Genomic DNA, 20,647 nt, shown 5'->3' with positions numbered 1-20,647 from the left:
AGCTTCACACTATCAACATTATGGCAGTGTGAAGTTAGCTCAATTTTCGTTTTTCGATATTGGCGAATATCGATAAACGAGCTACTCGTGTTTTGATATTCAAACTTAAATCTCAAAAAAGCAGATTTGATGGACGTATATCTACAGAATACCTCAAAACGTTTTTATATCAATCCACTGCTCAGGCATCCTCATTTATGACATCTTTAGTTCGTTATAGAAAACTGATTTAATCAAATGTGTTTCGCATTCTGTAGATATACATCTATCAAATCTGCTTTTTTGAAATTCAAGTTTGAATATCGAAAAACGACATTCACTAATATCGAAAAAAAGAGATGGTTGTTTTTCATTATTCGTCATTTATCGAAAAGAGAGTAGCTCGGTTTTCGATATTCACCAATATCGAAAAACGAAAAACAAAAAGTTCACACTGCTCAACAGCCTAAACATAAAATACTTACTGTCACATTTTTATAGTCTGTCGAGTGAGATACATAAGGTGGTGTATCAGTGTCTCCAGTTGTTTCACATATATATTCACTAGTATCGTGACAGTCGGGATTATGTATGATAACCTGTAAGGCGTTGTTGGTTAGTTGTGGTCTTAAAGCCACATTTATTTCATATTTAGGTGCTGTTATTCCAATTCCACGTATAAACGACCCAGTCGAATCAAGTGTTGTAAACGCCACTAATGATGATGATCCCTTGGTCACTTTGTGTATCCCAATAGTGCTTAGTTCAGTATAATTTGAGTTAGCATCAGCTGAACACCGTAATGTTAAAGATGTAGCACCTGCCTGTAGATTCGGGGATGGTGTTATTGTAAGCTTAGCAGCATTGATATCTGAAAATATATAACAACTACTGTATTAGTAGGGGAGCTAACTGACCGTTGTCTCTAAACTCACGGACAAAATTGGCACTATGCCTAACGGAGGCACCATGATGGCCGATGATCAGAATGGGAATTCTTAAGTTTCACATCCCCTGGGGTTAATTCAAAATGGTAGAAAATTAGGCCTGGGGCCTTTCTTACATTTTGCCCTTTTAACAACACCAAACATGCATAAAATTCGGAACAAATGTTTTACATAATGATAATAAATATATTAGATGTGCTGTTTGATAAATGTGAAAATATTTACACTATGAGAGGTATGAATAGAATTATACATGAACAGTATTTGCTCGAAGATACGTATGAATACTTTTATACAAAATATATGTACATGGATCAACATGGAAGCTGATGATATAGATCTATATACAAAAGGGGGGTTAGGGTTAGGGGTTAGAGGGGCTGTAGGCCCCCGAAATCGCGGGAAAAGTCGATTTAATTCACATTTTTGCGGAAAAAGCTAATTTTCGCTATATATGTTCACGTTGCTAAGGCAAACTTTAAAAGTGCCCTTCAGAACAAAAAATCCCCTGGCTTCTGGCTTCAGAACGCACCCTATATATATAGTGACCCGAGTACGTAGATTTATTTCAAATATGACGGACAACTTTGATTCCTTTCTTAGCTGATAGGGTATGACCCCATAGTAAATAAAATACAACTTCAGAACAAATAATACCCTGGGTTCCTACTCCAGAACGGGTTACAAGCTGAACAAATCACAAAACCCCGGTAGAACTAGTAGAAGACTGATTTGTTTCAAGTATAGCGGACAAATTTCTTCTTTCGTGAGAATGGTGCCACAGTTGACCTATAAGTAAAAAATGCCCTACAGAAGAGAATATCATCTTGTTTCTGTACTTCAGAACGCTCCCCACTGACCCCGATAGAGAGGTTTATTTCAGATATGACGGACAACTTTTATTCGTGTTTCAGCTGACAGGGTATGGCCCCAAAGTAAATAAAATACCACTTCAGAAAACCCACTCCCGGCATAATCTCTCTAAAAGTGTCTTCATTATATTACTAAGTCCATATCTGGTGAATAACGAACAACAAACCAGCTCGTTGTTCCTTATTCGCGAATCATACACATCACATTACCTCCATTCAACCCATTATTTTCACATAAATCAACAGAGAATTACCCCCAATTAAATCTTTTGGGAATATTTTTTTCAAAATAAGCTGAGCATCAATAAACAAAATAATGACTTAGTATAGTTCTTTTATTACTAGAATATTACAGTTATTTTTATTATTATTACTATTAATTTTTATCCCATTCTAACAAAGGTTTGCCCGAGACGATTTACACCCTTCCCCCACCCTCCAAAAGAAAACATAATGCATGATGCAAAAACTTAAGGAGGCATTATGGAAGATTCGATAAAGAGCTGAGAGTTCTCACTATAATAGTTACAAACTAGATGAAATTCAATTTGAACAGAGATATTAGCGTTTTAATTTTAAAACCTAGCCTCGATCATCATTACTAAAGTCAGTACGATAAAAAAATATAGTCTCGATTATCCATTTTTGGATTTAATCATCAATGAGTGTTGAACAACAGATTCATCAATGAGTGTTGAACAACAGATCGGATTCAAATCCAGTAAATATCGCAGGCTAGCGATGCTATCTAGAGTTGATTATGGTCTGGATAAGTTAATTAATGTCTATTTAATAATTTAGATAACATTTCACACCTAAAGAAAGACCTGCAATAGGCAGATTTAGCTGTTTCATAATTTATGTTTAAAAAGATGAGGAATGTTGAGAGTAAAAGTAAAATATTTAATCTGACATGAATATATATGTAACTAACTACAACAGTTACAGTTTGGTCGTATTTTTAATATCAATTATATATTTGTATCTAATTACAACAACAGTTACAGCTTGTTGTATTCTTTGATATTTGTTGTTTCAGTTTTTCTTGTTCTAACTTGATCCGTTCTGTGTCGGCAAGTAGCATTCTTTTCTTGACGTCATCAACTGAAAAATAAGAAAAACGCAATAATTATTTAATGTTGTTTTATTTCAACAGTCTATCTCAATTTTTATTTTTTTAACAAACTATATTTGAACAAATTGTCGTGCATTTAAAATAATCGTTGACAAGTGGAATTTGAAACAAGAGTCGGTCGTAGCGACGTTGTCCTGTCAAAATATTAACAAAACATTGGGTATAGATAGCACTGCCCAAGGGAGTCGGATCATGCACCAAAATCAATAACTGCCGTCCTTGGGCTATAAGGAATTCTTGAGTGGGTTTCTATGGTCCAGACATCTAATTCATGGATTAGTCAAATTAAAAAGAATAACGTTGACGTAAAACGGTACCCATACAAAACACTTACCCACAAATGGTAATTGTTCGCCCTGATAGCTGACGTACCTATACTGTCTATATAAAAAGGGAGAGGTTAAATTTCCCTTTAGACACCGTTGTCGTCTCTTGAGGGACGTATAGCCGACTAGGCTCCACAGCTGGGTTTTAGATATCATTCAGAGGTCCTGTTTCACAAAAACTTAAATCTCCTTAAAATCGTCTTAAACTAAAATTCCGTCCTAACTTAAGATAGACGCGTTTCACAATACGATTTTAAGCATTTTAGATAAAATCCACTAAAATAATATTGTAAGTTAAAATTGTATCTTAACTTAAAAAAGTGGCGTTTCACAAAGCTATTTTAGGGACAATTTTAACTAAAATCAATTTTAACTTAGGACAGCCGTACTAACTTAAAATCACGACATTAACAAACATTGATTAGAGCTATGTTGTGGGATCCATTGCGACATATGGATATATTTGGAATAATGATAATATTGCCAATGGCCCGGATTGTATAATTTAAACATACTATCATTAACAAAAATAATGTTCATTCAATTTTTTTTCATTGCATGGGAAATTTATTGTAAGGCAATTTAAGCAATTAGATGACGCCCCAAATTACAACCCCAAGAACAAAAAAAACATCAAAACCCCAGTAAACAACTATTTTATATATTACCATGATTCAAGTATAAATTATACTATTTTCAAATAATTAATTAACCCAAAAAAAACGAGAGAGAGAGAGAGAGAGAGAGAGAGAGAGAGACTGACTAGAACATGGATAATTTTTTTTGAATAATTCGCTTGGACGGGCGACTGTCACGTAGATACGCCATTTGCAAAGTAGGCTATTTATGGCTTTTGGGTTATGATGATTTATATAGGAGCCAAGGGTATTTTATATTGGGAAAAAAATCATTTTAATTTAGTAAGATAGATAGGAATTATCCAATAAGGAGTGTGGCACTTTGGCATTTTCAAATTATTTTTGAAAGGGTCCATGGGACTGACATTTCAAATCTAGGCATCGCCGGAACATTGCTTATTTCGTGTATTAGTTTAAAAGTTCTTAAATTATGAAACGCATAAAATTTAAAATTTCAGTTTGATTTTAGTTAAAATCTATTTTAATGATTTTAGTTTAAGTTTTTGTGAAACAGGGCCCGGAGGTCCTGGGGAAGACATCATAGGGGGTTTCTTAAAAGGCACTCTAAAGGCCTTCTCGACTTTGAGGCTTGGATAGAGACAACATATTGTGTTTCAGCAGTTGGGTCTGAGTTCTAGTCTTGTTCAACTCAGACTGTAGATATTATACTAACTGAAAAAGTACTATCATAGATGTTGTAGTTTCCTGTATTTCATATATAAACATAGTTATAACAACACAGTATTCTCGAGTTACTTGATCATTGAAGTTTTATACACAAGTCCTGAAAGTCCTGATTAGAGAAGTGTCTATGTGTTTTAGTACCGTGACAAAGGATAATCACGATGTAACCATGCATGCAGTGTCACATTAAGGATTGTGGGCTGTAGGCGACACAAACACACATCAACAATTGTCGAGCATCAACAATCACAGTGGTTATCCTTGGGGTATAAAGAATACGTATGCAAAGTTTCAAGACAATCCATTAAGGATTCCGCCTTGTAGGGGACACACAGACACATACATACATACATATATAAATACATACGGACAGACACACAGACACGGTAGACGGCATAATACCTCCACATTATGAATGTGGACGTATAAAAACCATCAACTAATGACAGCGTGTAAACACACCACGTCATCACCATCAACTAATGACAGCGTGTAAACATTCCACGTTATCACCATCAACTAATGACAGCGTGTAAACACATCACATCATCACCATCAATCAGGGCCGTAACTAGCTCAGAACAAAGAGGGGGGGGGGGAAGTTCTCAGGGCTGCTGTAACATTGACGGACAATGTATATCTGTTTGTTTTTATGGTCGGCAATTTTTTACAGGGTGGGGGGGGGGGCGAAACAACTTTTTGCAGTGGGGGTGGGGGGTCATCACCATCAACTAATGGCAGCGCTAAACAACTTTTTGCAGGGGGGGGGGGGGCATCACGTCATGGCAGCGCGTAAACATACCGCGTCATCACCATCAACTAATGACAGCGTGTAAACACACCACGTCATCACCATCAACTAATGGCAGCGTGTAACGTACCACGTCATCACCATCAACTAATGGCAGCGTCAAATACACCACGTCATCACCATCAACTAATGACATCAAGTAAACACACCACGTGATCTAAATTGATAATAACAAGAGATACCACGTCTTTATGAAAGAGTAAATATAATAATTTCTTGCACTGTAATATTTACTTACGTGTTAAGTGGATAGTCTTAATGGCACTTAAAAGTTCTGAGTTATTAACCATACATCTGATTTTCAGTCCATCATCCTCCATACCAACGTGATGCTCCAATGTACTTCCAGTATTATACCCACATTGTGTTGATGTTTGTGGATCAACCTCCGTTGTTCTTGCATTTTCTGTCATTACGGCAGGTGAAAAAATATGTTCAGATGGGAATTCTTCTATTTGCATAAGCTCCCTGGTTGAATCAGTAGGTGGCATGGCTTCCCATGTCCAGATTGATTCAGAATTTTCAACACCTGTTTGACAGGTAATCTCAATCTTTTCACCAACATCATACTTCATCTTTGCAGGATATATCTTCATTTCTACCGTACCAGGATTACCTATAAAATATTATAACACATGACACACTTATATGGAATACAAGTTACTTAAAGAGTTTATTACAGCGACGTTTCGACGAGGGTTCTCTAGTCTTTATCAGGCAAAGAATGACAACCATAGTGCAATGAGGATATATATATACAAAATATGGAAGAAAGACAAACATCTATATACAATCACAGATAATCATTTACAAACCATCAAAGGGGTGGGAAGCCATAAGGGTGGGTCTAGTGAACTATGTACAAAGATAACATGATAATAAAGACAGCTAGATTGGGCGGTGACTATGCTTGCACTGAACGGACCCACTAAAAGACCATATAGAGAAGCCATATTGTGAAATAACATGAGATTATCCGGTATTAAATCAACGAGGCATTTAAAAAAGTTAAATACACGGTTTTAAAAATTAGATATACAAAATATTGCCTTAAAAAAATCAGATTTATCAATATATTTAAGAATTTTTAAAAATTAATTGAGAAACAAAGTGGAAATTAAAAAAAAAACATATGAAAACTATAACATATAAAGGATATACAAAAATATTTGGGTAAAATTTGTTAAGATTGTCACACAGAGCGTGGAAATACTATAGGGTCTATACTGTAGAGTTTACCTAAGTTCTGTAAATATGCTCTGGTTAATGTATTGAAGTCGTTAGCTAGTACCAGTGACAACAAGAACTAGGCTAACAAGACTACGTCTGGTATTGTACAATCGAGCTGTATATGTATATCCCAAAGATAGCCACACAGGGCGTGGAAATACGCCCTAACACACCAGCTTTGTCTCAACTGCAGCTTATGGAAAAGGAAAACTTGGATGTAGAGAAAATTTGATAATCTGGAAAGTCGCAGCTATAATATTCCTACCTTTAATCCTCGCATGACCCCAAGTCGCAGAACACTGATTATCAATAGGGTTCATCCAATCATACTATCAAATACCATTCCATACTAACTAAATACTATCAAATACCATTACATACTAACTAAATACTATCAAATACCATTACATACTAACTAAATACTATCAAATACTAACTAAATAATATCAAATACCAGTCCACACTAACTAAATACTATCATCAAATACCATAACATACTAACTAAATACTAACAAAAACCATTCCATACTTACTAAATACTATCAAATACCATTCCATACTAACTAAATACTATCAAATACCAAAATATTAACAAAAAAATGGGTGTGACACTGCCCCAGGGGGTCGGGGCATGCACCAAAAAAAATAGTTGCTGTCTTTACGGTATAAGGAATAAATATGCAAAGTTCCAAGATGATCTTTTCAGAATTGCAGCCTGTAGACGATAAATACAAAAATTGGGCGTGGCTCTGGCCCTGGGGGTTGGATATGGAACAATATAAATATGTACCACCCTGTTATTGAAATGATTGATATGCTCAGTTTGAACAAAATCTGTTAATTATTGCAACCTGTAGAGTATTTACAGATAAAAACTAACAAAAAAGTGGTTGTGGTACCACAAACCTGGGGGCTCGGGACATGTACCAAAATAAATAGTTGCTATCCTTACAGTATAAGGAATAAATACGCCAAGTTCCAAGATAATCCATTTAGAATTCCAACCAGTAGCCATAAAACACAAAAATTGGGCGTGGCTCTGCCCCTCGGGGTTAGACATGAACCAACATATATAGGTACAACCCTATACTCTATCATTCCGAATTGGATCCAAATCTGTTAATAATTGCAACCTGTATATCGTTTATAGACAAAATATCAACAAAAAGTGTGGCAGGGGGTGGAGGCGCAGGGGCTTTGGAGGAGGGGTCGTGCATCAACATCAATAGTTGCCGTCCTTAGAGTATAAGGAATAAGTATACCAAGATAATTCGTATTGAATTGTGACTTTCTGGCGCTAAAGACAAAACTTGGGCGTGGCCCTGCCCCTGGGGGCCGGGACATTCACCAAAATCATTAGTTGGCGCGATTAGATTATAAGGACTACATATGCCAAGCACCAAGTTGATCCATTCAGAATTGCGGCTTGTAAACGACAAACACAAAAATTGGGCGTGGCTCTGCCCCTGGGGTTCGGAACAAGCAGATGTCGTCCTTAGGCTATAAGGAATACATGTACTAAGTTCAAAGACAATCCATTAAGAATCGTGGCCTGTAGGCAACACACACAGACACACAGAAACAATCCTTAGGGTATAAGGAATAAGTATGCAAAGATTCAAAAGGATCTATTAAAAATTGCGGCCTGTAGGCGAAACACAAGACACACAAACATTTGGCGTGGCTCTGTCCAAGGGGCTCGGGCGACACCCAGATACACAAAAAGAAAATTTGCGTGGTACTGTCACTGGGGGTTGGGCATGCACCCTAAACGATAGGGGTGTTCCCTAGTGTGCAACGAATAAGTATGCAAAGCTTCAAGATGATACGTTAAGAAATGCGGCCTATAGACGACAAACAAATACAGGAAATGGGCGTGGCTCTGTCCCTGGGGGTTGGGCATGCACCAAAAACAATAGGGATCATCTATAGGTATAAGGAACAAGTATGTAAATTTCCAAGATGATCCGAACTCACTTAAGAATTGTGGCCTGTAGACGACACACAGACACACAAAAAGAAAATGGGCGTGGCTCTGCCCCTGGTGGTCGGGAATGCGCCCCAAACGTTATGGATGTTCCTTAGGGTACAAAGAATGAGTATGCAAAGTTTCAAGATAATACGTTAAGAAATGCGGCCTGTAGACGACAAACAAACAAATACAAGAAATGGGCGACGGCATAATACGTCCACATTATGAATAAAATGATTGGTAAGCGGCTTAATCAGGGTTGATTCTATAAGACGACATTCATTTGATAGCAGGTGTAATTTTGAAATTATATTCATTAAAGGGATCTTTATAAGCTCATATTAATGTAATATGAGTCTATATGTTTACAACCTTTTTAAAAATTGTTATTGTAATTTCAAATCAATTACGTTTGCTGAAAAAAAAGCAACAGTCAAAATTTAACGATAGTCATTTGCGCCTGGTTAATCCATACTACACGTTTTTTAAATCATTTTGTCGATTGTGAATCAGCCATGTTTATTATTACCACGATATCTTCTTGGACACATGTGTATGTTTTCTCTTCCCATCACAAATGGCACTCGAAACCATTATGTATTGTTTAATGGCCGAGAGCGAGACATTAAAGTTACAATTTCATATTTCTAAGTTTGCAAATTTTCAAGTTATATTTTTAAAATGTATTAAAATAAAGCCCTAAAATAGATGGTATCTATAAACAGTCCTACCTTGTTAAAGAATAATCCTATTAATCCTATAATTTACTATTGCCAGTTGAGAAATTGGCTAAAATATCATTTTCAACTTTAAATTCAAACGTTTGAAGATAGCTATTCCATGGTGGGGAATAGTAAAACAAGGGAGGTAACTGGGAGGTAATTGTGTTATTATTTCCGGTGTGAAGATTTTTAAGTGTGAGAAAGATAACCTATGATCGTATAATAGTGTGTTGGCAACCTATTGAGCAAAAGACATAAAAAATAATTATGTTTTGACTTTCTTAGAAAATATGAAATTGTAACTTTAAGTAATATATTGTAACAACAAGAGGGCCGTGAGGCCCGTGTGTTTTTACAATATATTACGCAATGTCTTAGCTCGAGGCCATTAATCAACTTAAAATACAAACACTTGCACGTGCTTTGCAATGAAATACGTCACTCGGGTTCAATATTCTAAATAGTTACACTTGGCACATTGCCCATACGATTATTTGAAATAAATATGGTACGCCAACATCAAAGGATGACGTCACATCTGTATTTTAAATCTGATATGAGGATCCCATATTGTTACGGTAAGATATTAACATCAATATTGAGTGAAATGGACTAAAATTGAATTCTAATTCGAATATTATGGATAATGTTGAGCTAGAGTTTTATCTCCTTTAACATAGTGATTTTAAAATGCTGATATGAGGATCCCATATTGTCACGGTAAGGTAATAACATCAATATTGATTGAAATGGTCCACAATTGAGTTAGAGGTTTATCTCCTTTAACATTAATCTAAACGTGACTATTTATAGATATTATAAGTAGTATCTTATATTGTTACATGTCGATATACAACCCGTATATTATCCTTAATTCTCATTCAATCTATATATACTATTCAAAAAAAGTAGGGGATATTTGATTTTTAAGTGTTATTAAAGTCACCTAAGAAACTGACGAAGAAACAAATGACAAAATGAAATGAAGTTCACATTCATCGATTTATTCCAAATGATCGTTAGACTAAGTAAGGCACAGACTGACCATTATAAGGGTAAAATGATACCCGGGGTCAAACAGCAAAGTTACCACAGCATCACAACCAAGTCAGTAACGGGTAAATCCTCCTCTGTTTGCCAAACAAGCATTGATCCGACGTGGCATACTCCTAATGAGACGTCTAAGGTCATTTTGGTCCAGATTGTCCCATTCATGTTGCAACGCAGCAGCAAGTTCTTGGACATTGGCAGGACGTTGTTGACGTTGACGTAACCTCTGTCCAAGCATGTCCCAGACATGCTCGATGGGGGAGAGGTCGGGACTCAGTGCTGGCCAAGGTAATGTGGTGATGTTCTGTTGTTGGAGGTAACCTGTAACGATCCTGGCCCTGTGACATCTTGCGTTGTCATCCTGGAAGATGAAACGGCGGCCATGACGTCGTGCGAACGGCACAACATGGACTGCCAAGATGTTGTCCCGGTAGTACTGGCCTGTAACACGCCCTGCAACAACATGTAAAGCCGTTCTTCCAGCAACAGTGATGCCTCCCCACACCATAACAGAACAACCCCCAAATCGATCATGTCTGATGACGTTAACGTCTTGGAAGCGCTCGTTTCGACGACGCCACACCCTCCTACGTCTGTTCAAAAAATCAACAGTGAACCTTGACATATCTGAAAACATCACATTGCTCCAGCGTCGATTATCCCAGTGTTGACGATCCCTACACCAACGACGTCTTGCCTGAATGTGATGATCTCTCAAACAAGGGATCACGCGAGGACGTCGGGCGCGAAGGTGACCCCTATGCAGTCGATTCCGAATCGTCTGGCCACTCACTCTCACACCAGTGTCTGTTTGAAGACGAGCGCTGATCTGATTTGCTGTGATGACACGATTTCTCAAGGCCAAGGTACGGATAAATCGATCCTGGGCTTGAGTTGTCGCCCTTGGTCGACCTGAGCGTGGTCTGTCCTGTACAGATTGTGTATCACGGTATCTGGACCATAGCCTGCTTATGACAGACTGAGAAACATTCATCGTCCGCGCCACAACCGCCTGTGTTGTGCCGATCTGTAGCATGCCAAGGGCACGTAACCTTTCATTTTGGGTAAGCCGACGCATATCAAAATTTGTTTTCTGGTCACTAAAACAATTAAACTGATGTTTCCACCCTGGAATTCAATGCCACAATGACTGTAACATTCAAAGTCAGAGTCGTGCAAATCTTGGGTTGGACCCCCATGATGATCCCAAGCATCACCTGCATTCCATGCGGTAGCTATTGGTGCGTTTGGGCGTCACATGTAACTGAAAATGTTTCTTCTGTTAGGTTCTATAGTGACTTTTTTCGTAGTCATTTGCATATTTTAGTATTATGCCCCCAAAATCAAATATCCCCTACTTTTTTTGAATAGTACAGTCTTGTCAGTGGTTTTATAAATAGTTTACACAGTCCAAGTTCCAAGTCATTGTAGTTCTAACTTGCTTTTTGATATTACCCCACTTTATCAAAATGTCAGTTACCCCTATAAATCATAAACGAACGACAGTCGTGCGGAACGAATTAAAATGAAATAAAATTCGGTTTAACTTGTCAAGACGGCCTTGTGTAATGCAGACGAAGTGGAACGAACTAGTGAATAAACTTATTCTTGGTCATTGAAGGTTGGTAACTGAAGACAGGCCTTCTTTTCTAGTTTTTTAAATTATAAATAGATTAATGTTCTGATTAATGAAACTTACGTACAAATATTACAATTCTATTGCGTCTCTAGTTCGAGCAGAAATGAAATGGTGTTTAACGCCCTACTGTTCTGCTCCTATACTGGGCTAATAAAGACGCCATCGCCATACAGTGTGCTATGAGGGAAATTTTGCGAGGGCAGCGGCACTATCGCCTACTCTTATATCGAATTCCAACTGCCAGGGGATCTTTTACGTGCATTCCAATATATACACGGGACATCGGTTTTGCGTATCATCCGAAGGAGTAGACAGCTGTCCTTTGTCAGGCCCTCCGTTCTGCACCACTGACAAGGGGAAACCACGTCGGAAAATCTGGATGAACTTTCTCGGCCAATGCAGGGATCGAACACCCGACCTCCAGGCTAGCGAGCCACCGTCTTAACCACCTAGCCACCGTGGCTCCCTAGTTCGAGCAAAGATAATATACTCTTCAAAAAAAGTAGGGGATATTGAAATGCATATACCTATGCAGGTTGCGAGCCAGCAAAGATAATATATTCTTCAAAAAAAGTAGGGGATATTGAAATGCATATACCTATGCAGGTTGTGATATGATAAATAGTCATGGACACTTGACATGCTTTGAGAATATGTTCACAGATGAAGAACTTATCGCCCAACAGAACCACTGAGTTGCATGTGCGACGCGCAATAGTGCCATACACGTGGGAGGGGTTCATTGTCAAATTTGACACTTCAAGGAAAGGTTGATGAAAACTGCTGCTTGCTGGTTTATCCTATTCATGTTTGCTTTCCTATCGGTTCTTGCATAAGATTTACTGTTTAGCGTATCTTTACTTTAGTGTGTTACGTTTAACGTGTTCGTCGACGTCAACGTCAACCGACAACACTGCAAGAATTGTCCTTGGCACTGCAAGAGGAGTGGGTCAGATTGCCCCAAATCGTAATTGGACGGTTGATTAGGAGCATGCCACGACGAACTGGTGAATGTCTGAGGATTGGTGGAGCAATTACTCATTATTAAGACAAAATCAAAAACGTCCATTTTCACTTTTGACGGTGTATCTCTTTGCGAATGAAATGGGACCGTCAGATAAGCCGCCCCTATGAACTGTTTATGTTCATGTGTAGGCAATTGGCCTGTTATAAACATACACTGGTTACCTCTAATAAAAACAGCAGTGCATTTCCGCAGTTTTGTATTGTTTCTGAATTTCCCCGACTTGTTTTGAAGAGTATATATAAAAGGAAATTTACAAATATCTTCGCAACATGATACGGATATCTTTAAAAACCCACTCCCATCTTTCTGTAGTCGTGCGGGTGGGGAATATTGGGAGTTTATTACAGACAATGTGCGTTTAGAATTTTTAGACTATTAATTTTCTAAATATTACATAACCTGAGCTGAAATAATTGCCTTTTTTTAAGACCGTTGTAATATCGTCTAAAAATTACATTGTCGGTCGTATTTAACATAACCAATATCTAAACATGTAATATTGCAAGGGGTATTCTCTATTCGACAATATCGAAATTTATCAATAACGAAAAACAAGCTAACTTCACACTATCAACATTATACACATAAAATACTTACTTTGAACTGTCACATTTTTATAGTCTGTCGACTGAGATACATAAGGTGGTGTATCAGTGTCTCCAGTTGTTTCACATATATATTCACTAGTATCGTGACAGTCGGGATTATGTATGATAACCTGTATGGCGTTGTTGGTTAATTGTGGTCTTAAAGCCACATTTATTTCATATTTAGGTGCTGTTATTCCATTTCCACGTATAAACGACCCAGTCGAATCTAGTGTTGTAAACGCCACTAATGATGATGATCCCTTGGTCACTTTGTTTATCCCAATAGCGCTTAGTTCAGTATAATTTGAGTTAGCATCAGCTGAACACCGTAATGTTAAAGATGTAGCACCTGTCTGTAGATTCGGGGATGGTGTTATTGTAAGCTTAGCAGCCTTGATATCTGAAAATATATATCAACTACTGTATTAGTAGGGGAGCTAACTGACCGTTGTCTCTAAACTCACGGACAAAATTGGCACTATGCCTAACGGAGGCACCATGATGGCCGATGATCAGAATGGGAATTCTTAAGTTTCACATCCCCTGGGGTTAATTCAAAATGGTAGAAAATTAGGCCTGGGGCCTTTCTTACATTTTGCCCTTTTAACAACACCAAACATGCATAAAATTCGGAACAAATGTTTTACATAATGATAATAAATATATTAGATGTGCTGTTTGATAAATGTGAAAATATTTACACTATGAGAGGTATGAATAGAATTATACATGAACAGTATTTGCTCGAAGATACGTATGAATACTTTTATACAAAATATATGTACATGGATCAACATGGAAGCTGATGATATAGATCTATATACAAAAGGGGGGTTAGGGGTTAGGGATAGGGTTTGGGCTGTAGGCCCTCGAAATCGCGGGAAAAGTCGATTTAATTCAAATTTTTGCGGAAAAAGCTAATTTTCGCTATATATGTTCACGTTGCTAAGGCAAACTTTAAAAGTGCCCTTCATAACAAAAAATCACCTGGCTTCTGGCTTCAGAACGCCCCCTATATATATAGTGACCTGAGTACGTAGATTTATTTCAAATATGACGGACAACTTTGATTCCTTTCTTAGCTGATAGGGTATGACCCCACAGTAAATAAAATACAACTTCAGAACAAATAATTCCCTGGGTTCCTACTCCAGAACGGGTTACAAGCTGAACAAATCACAAAATCCCGGTAGAACTAGTAGAAGACTGATTTGTTTCAAGTATAGCGGACAAATTTCTTCTTTCGTGAGAATGGTGCCACAGTTGACCTATAAGTAAAAAATGCCCTTCAGAAGAGAATATCATCTTGTTTCTGTACTTCAGAACGCTCCCCACTGACCCCGATAGAGAGGTTTATTTCAGATATGACGGACAACTTTTATTCGTGTTTCAGCTGACAGGGTATGGCCCCTAAGTAAATAAAATACCACTTCAGAAAACCCACTCCCAGCATAATCTCTCTAAAAGTGTCTTCATTATATTACTAATTCCATATCTGGTGAATAAGGAACAACAAACCAGCTCGTTGTTCCTTATTCGCGAATAACGAACAACAAACTGGCTCGTTGTTCCTTATTCGCGAATAACGAACAACAAACTGGCTCGTTGTTCGTTATTCGCGAATACCGAACAACGAACAACAAACTAACTTCACGTCGCCGCAGAAAAGTAGGACGTTAAACCTCATTTTATTTGATGGAACTAATTAAACAATAAACCTATGGATGTAATCTTACCTTGAATTACAGCAGTATATATCAGTGCCAATAACAAAATACGTTTCCCGTCCATTATGTTGTATAATATCCACTGTTACACCTGTTGTTCTATAGTTTGTATGGTATATATGATTTATTTCTGTATGTACGTCATATAATATATTTATTTTATATAATACACGTTTATGCGCAGTTACAGCTGTTGTTATATAGCTTATATAGCACAATGTACGCCTTGCATGACCGGCATTATATGCATATTATAAAGCCCCCATCACACCAAACAACTTCTTTAAAACACCCTATACCCAATCCTAGAAAGTCGTAAAAAGAGTTGTGATCGGGGTAGAATCTGTAAATACATGTAGTGTCTATAATATGACCCCAGTTCGTTCATAAACAGTCCACACTATGTCTATCTTGTCTGTACTAGTCAAAATAAATGATATGCAAAGAAAAAAACGGAATAAATAAACAACGACTAACTTACTGATGCTCGACCACGGTAACGTTTAACACGTTTCTAGTATTTCCGTTCATAGTACGACAATTCCGTTCATAGTTCGTCCATCTCGTTTTAAGTACGCTGTCCCTCCGTCTAATTGCAGAACGGAGGAAATTGTGAACAAGTTCAAAGTTCTAGGGCACCCTGCCACTCTACAAAGTTCCTAAACAGGTCGTAAACAGTTGCTACTACGTTCACTCTGATCGCACACAGTTTCAGCCGTTTGGCGACATTTTCTAGAACGTAGTGAGAACTAGTTTGGTGTGATGGGAGCTTGATTAGCAGAGCAGGCAGCGTGAAGGTCTCTATCTACAGTTAAAAAGCTTCAATGATCTTGTATAAATATATTTACTAGTTTGTTCCGCTTCGTCTGCATTAGACAAGTCAGTATAGAAACGTTACATCCCATTTTATTTAATTTTAATTCATTCCGCACGATCTCCAACATTTTGCTTCGAACTCTCTGGACTTGTTATCCTGGTGTTATAAGATTTCCAAAAATGTATAGTTTGTTTAGTAGGGAGGATCTTGTAGCGGAATTGTGTTTCTAAGCAAGCTAGAAATTTTGGCTGCAGGCCTAAGAGTAGTGTTAATAGTTTTATATATCAGTTCAGTCTCAAAATACATCAATTGTACCGTAGATATATACGATGGACTTAATTTTTATGCGAATACTAAATGTATTAAACTGACTCTTCTTGTTCAATAGTTAACAGGTTTAAGATAAAAAATGAAAATATCAATTTTAGATCAAATTCTAGATGGAGATCAAACAGGTTTCAGAAATTGTCAGGTTTGGTGGTATCCTTAATTCCCTGAGGTTTAACGTCCACTCGACACAAACTAGGTCATTTCAGGACTAACACATGGTTCAATTTTATTTCAATAATTCGCTTGCGCGTAGGGGTCTTTAGCAGTGGGAGGAAACCGGGGGAACCGGAGAAAACCCACGAGGCTGGACAGGTGACCCTACTCCTTGTCACGTACAACTGGGGAATCGAAACCCATAACCAAAGTGTAAATTGCATCAATGAAATTGAATCACAATGTTCGTATTAATTCATAACACAAATTGACGTGAAGCGGGGTGTTGGATTCTCTCTTTATAAAGCCAAGTGTGTATGTATGCCTACGTAATTTAGAGACGATAGTATGTTTTAATGTAAAATTCCAGTATCTGTGTTTTGTCAAAGTGAGCTCTAGTTACCCCAGATACACGCCAAAATGACGATAGAGACCATGTTATTTCTCAAAGGGGGGGGGGGGGATTTCTTTTGAAAAAACTGACTGTTATAAAGGGCGCTTTCTCGAGTATATCCTGGTGTTTTTTTAGCTTATGCATATATCTTAACCATTCATGAAAAACGACGTAAAATCATGACTATCAATTCGTTTAGGGGCCCCTGAAACTACCATAGGCTACTCATCTTTAGTCTGTCCATGAAAAAGGAAAGGATGTTAAACGTGTTTCAAATTCCCGCATTACTTGATTACTTTAAACATACACTATGCGAGAGCTTAATCTGCCTATTGCAGGTCTTTCTTTAGGCATGAAATGTTATATAAACTATTAATTAGACATTTATTAACAAAACAAGACCATAATAGACTCTCGATGGCATCGGATACTAGAGATTTTAACTAGATTAAAACGGTTCGCCATTTAAAAATTGAATTTACAAATGGGAAAACGAGGCTAAGTCCCGATTATCCCAGTGCCCTGGTTACCACTGTGCACACATCTTGTCAAAACTACAAACAATGATAACTTGACCTAGAATGAAGTAATTTGAATGAAATTTTCAATATTTTCTTTTTTCATCATCTATTTTTGAAGTATTATAGCAAGAATGACCAACTCTTTATCAAACTCTTAACTGATGTATCTTTAATTTCAGTAAAATACGCCATATAAAATGATAATTCGTATATTATTTTACAGTTACATAAAAAAGAATGTTTTAGTTTTATCCAATGAACAATTTATTGTTAGCTCGTGTAGAAAGATATAGTGTTCAAACGTTTTCCGTATTACATTTCTGGTCACTTGTTGCAAATGACGCTAAAACGCACTATGGTACACGATTCGTGTACCAATGGTAAAATATTTATTTTGTCTTAAATATTGGATATCAGAAGCCTGCCTTTTCCTGGTAAGATCACAACATCAATGTTGATTTGAATTGACAAATAATTCGTATTTTCAACGTGTAAGACTTTGGATGATATTGAGTTAGAGACTTAGCTACTTTAAGTTAAGAATTTACTCAACTTTCAATCACGTTTATAAGAAATATCTTTGATTCAGAAACACAAAACTGTGCACATAGTTTCTTATTGATGTATTTGATACAGTAAAACAGCAAAAGTTTTATGAAAGGCTATTTTAGTTAAAATAAATCCAACAATTTTGGGTAAATTCTTAACTTAAGTCTGAGAATATTTTGTGAATATAAGACATATTGCAAGCCATATACAACGGAAGAAAATGACGATTAATTAAAAATCTGCTATTTATGACTTTATTTTAGCGGCCATTTTGGATTTCGAAATTAATTTTTTGAGATAAGAATTCAACCAAATGACATCTAAAACCACGTGAAAGACATGTTACAAGTCGTATCCAAAAAGGAAAAAAAAAAGATTAATTTAAATCCGCCATTTTGGATTCCATTTTGGCAGCCATTTTGAATTTCTACCATGATGGATTTTCAAAATTCATTTTTAAATCCAGAGACATCGAACACCATATAAAAGACATAGTAAAAGTCATATCTTACGAGATAGTGACTGATTATATACGGGAACAATGCCATGTTATTACCAATTGGCTAGGTGGGTAATTAAGGCGCAGGCTCGCTAGCCTGGAGGTTGTGTGTTCGATCCCTGCATTGGCCGAAAAGGTTCACCCAGATTTACCCGCGTGGTCCCCCCTCGGCAGTGATGCAGGACGGAGGGCCTGACAAGACGAAAAACTGAGGTCCCGTGTACACATTGGCGTGCACGTAAAAGATCTCTTGACAGTTGGAATTCGATATAAGAGTAGGCCGTAGTGCCGCTGTCCGGGCAAAATTTCCCTCATAGCACACTGTATAGCGTATGCCCGTCTTCATTAGCCCAGTTCGGAGCAAGACAGTATGACGTTAAACCCCATTTCATTTCATTTCATTTACCAATTTCGGCAGCCATTTTGAAAAATGTGAAAGAAATTTTCTAAAATTGGTATGGTCAAATTTGTTATTACCGGAACATTTCGCCTCTATTACCACTTTGTATTGTACGATTTTAATAAAAAATAAAAATCTATTTATTGTCCCACCACTGAAACGCACTAGTTAAAGATATCACTCTCAGAAACTTCCTTGAGACCGCCATATTGAATTATGTTAATTACGTCATTTCGCCTTGGCAGACTTTGGCCGAATTTGAGTATGATGTGGTCTAATATAAGTATGATTGAACCAAACTGCATTGGTTTCTTTTGTAATTTGTTTGGGGTCACACCACATTTGAGCGTTTGGTTCTTTATAAGATATGTAGAATGTATTATTGACTACAGTGTCCTGTATCTTTATAAGATATGTAGAATGTATTATTGACTACAGTGTCCTGTATCGTTATAAGATATGTAGAATGTATTATTGACTACAGTGTCCTGTATCGTTACAAGATATGTAGAATGTATTATTGACTACAGTGTCCTGTATCGTTATAAGATATGTAGAATGTATTATTGACTACAGTGTCCTGTATCGTTATAAGATATGTAGAATGTATTATTGACTACAGTGTCCTGTATCGTTATAAGATATGTAGAATTTGTAATTGACTACTATATCTTTATGCAAGACCTGGTTGTTGACGATATTGAACAAACTTATCACTTCGCATGGTAGCATTTAATTCAAACTTATCACTTCGCATGGTAGCATTTAATTCAAGCGAATTATATCGCATTTGCTCATACATTTTCCAGTAGGCCATCACAAATTAACAGTAGAAATATCGCATTGGGTCAGAAATAAACCAGTAACAACTGTTGGATTTATCTATTTTATTGTAAACGTGTCCTAAATTCGATCACCTAGGCCCATTTAAACCAACCGGAGTTTGATTTTTTGATTTTTTAATAAATGGGCCTGTTTGATCAAGTCTAAAGTAAGATACCCACAGTTCCATGCATCACATGCAAGAACTCGCTGCAACAGACCGTTTCATCAGCTTATCCTTCACAACCAGATCGTAGTGTATAGTCTGGAGGCTCAGCGCGGGGGGTGGGGGGTGTTCATCAAATGGGCACAAAACCAGACCCAACTTTTCTAGAGTAAACTTTTGCGTAGAATACGATGCCGAGTGGTAATCAGTCCGCCGTTGGGTCGTTTTCGAGATATTCGGGGTCAAGGATCAAATGGGTTCATTTGCACTGAAAGTGAATGCACGGCCATTCTTGTATCATGAAAATAAGCTGAAAATGATCGAAAGTAATCACATTTTCCGTTTTAGCACTAGGAAGATTTAAAGTAATAAATGTCGGCGTAAAATATAAAAACTAAAGCGAAACCGGTTCTAATTAATAATAGGAACATTTAAAATTTATTTTTAGGTGGTCTTAGCAGCAAACTTTTACTTTGGAACGTCGAAAATGATCTTGTATAACAGAACCAAAACGCTTCGGAGCCTGTTTCAAAAATACGTAAAAACTGTTAAATCAAAATCTCTCCGAATTAGTTTTACAACGAATGCTATACATAATGATACTAATGCCTGAAAAAAAACAATTAAATAATTCCATGGCTGGACTC

General features: G+C 37.1%; 1 protein-coding gene across 1 annotated transcript; it reads right to left on the bottom strand.

The window, feature by feature from the left end:
• Nucleotides 1-2,115: 2,115 nt before the first annotated feature.
• On the bottom strand, nucleotides 2,116-15,516 carry LOC126829421 (uncharacterized). The gene is made up of 4 exons (XM_050559327.2): nucleotides 15,359-15,516; nucleotides 13,630-14,022; nucleotides 5,631-6,008; nucleotides 2,116-2,902 (listed from the first exon to the last, which is right to left on the bottom strand). Exons 1-4 carry the CDS (start codon nucleotides 15,411-15,413, stop codon nucleotides 2,784-2,786), a joined length of 945 nt encoding a protein of 314 aa, XP_050415284.1. The 5' UTR covers nucleotides 15,414-15,516; the 3' UTR covers nucleotides 2,116-2,783.
• Between the last annotated feature and the right edge of the window lie 5,131 nt (nucleotides 15,517-20,647).

This window comes from Patella vulgata, chromosome 8 (genome assembly GCF_932274485.2).
Source record: "Patella vulgata chromosome 8, xgPatVulg1.2, whole genome shotgun sequence".
Lineage (NCBI taxonomy): Eukaryota > Metazoa > Mollusca > Gastropoda > Patellidae > Patella > Patella vulgata.
This window is presented reverse-complemented; position numbering and strand designations above follow the sequence as displayed.

Bases quoted from the DNA above. Each gene is read 5' to 3' on its own strand.
- LOC126829421 (XM_050559327.2), bottom strand. From the start codon at position 15,413: ATGGACGGGAAACGTATTTTGTTATTGGCACTGATATATACTGCTGTA. The intron at 14,023-15,358 runs GTAAGATTACAT...ATATATTTTCAG, and splicing joins ATATACTGCTGTAATTCAAG to ATATCAAGGCTGCTAAGCTT. The intron at 2,903-5,630 runs GTAAGTAAATAT...CTTATTTTTCAG, and splicing joins TAAGACTATCCACTTAACAC to TTGATGACGTCAAGAAAAGA.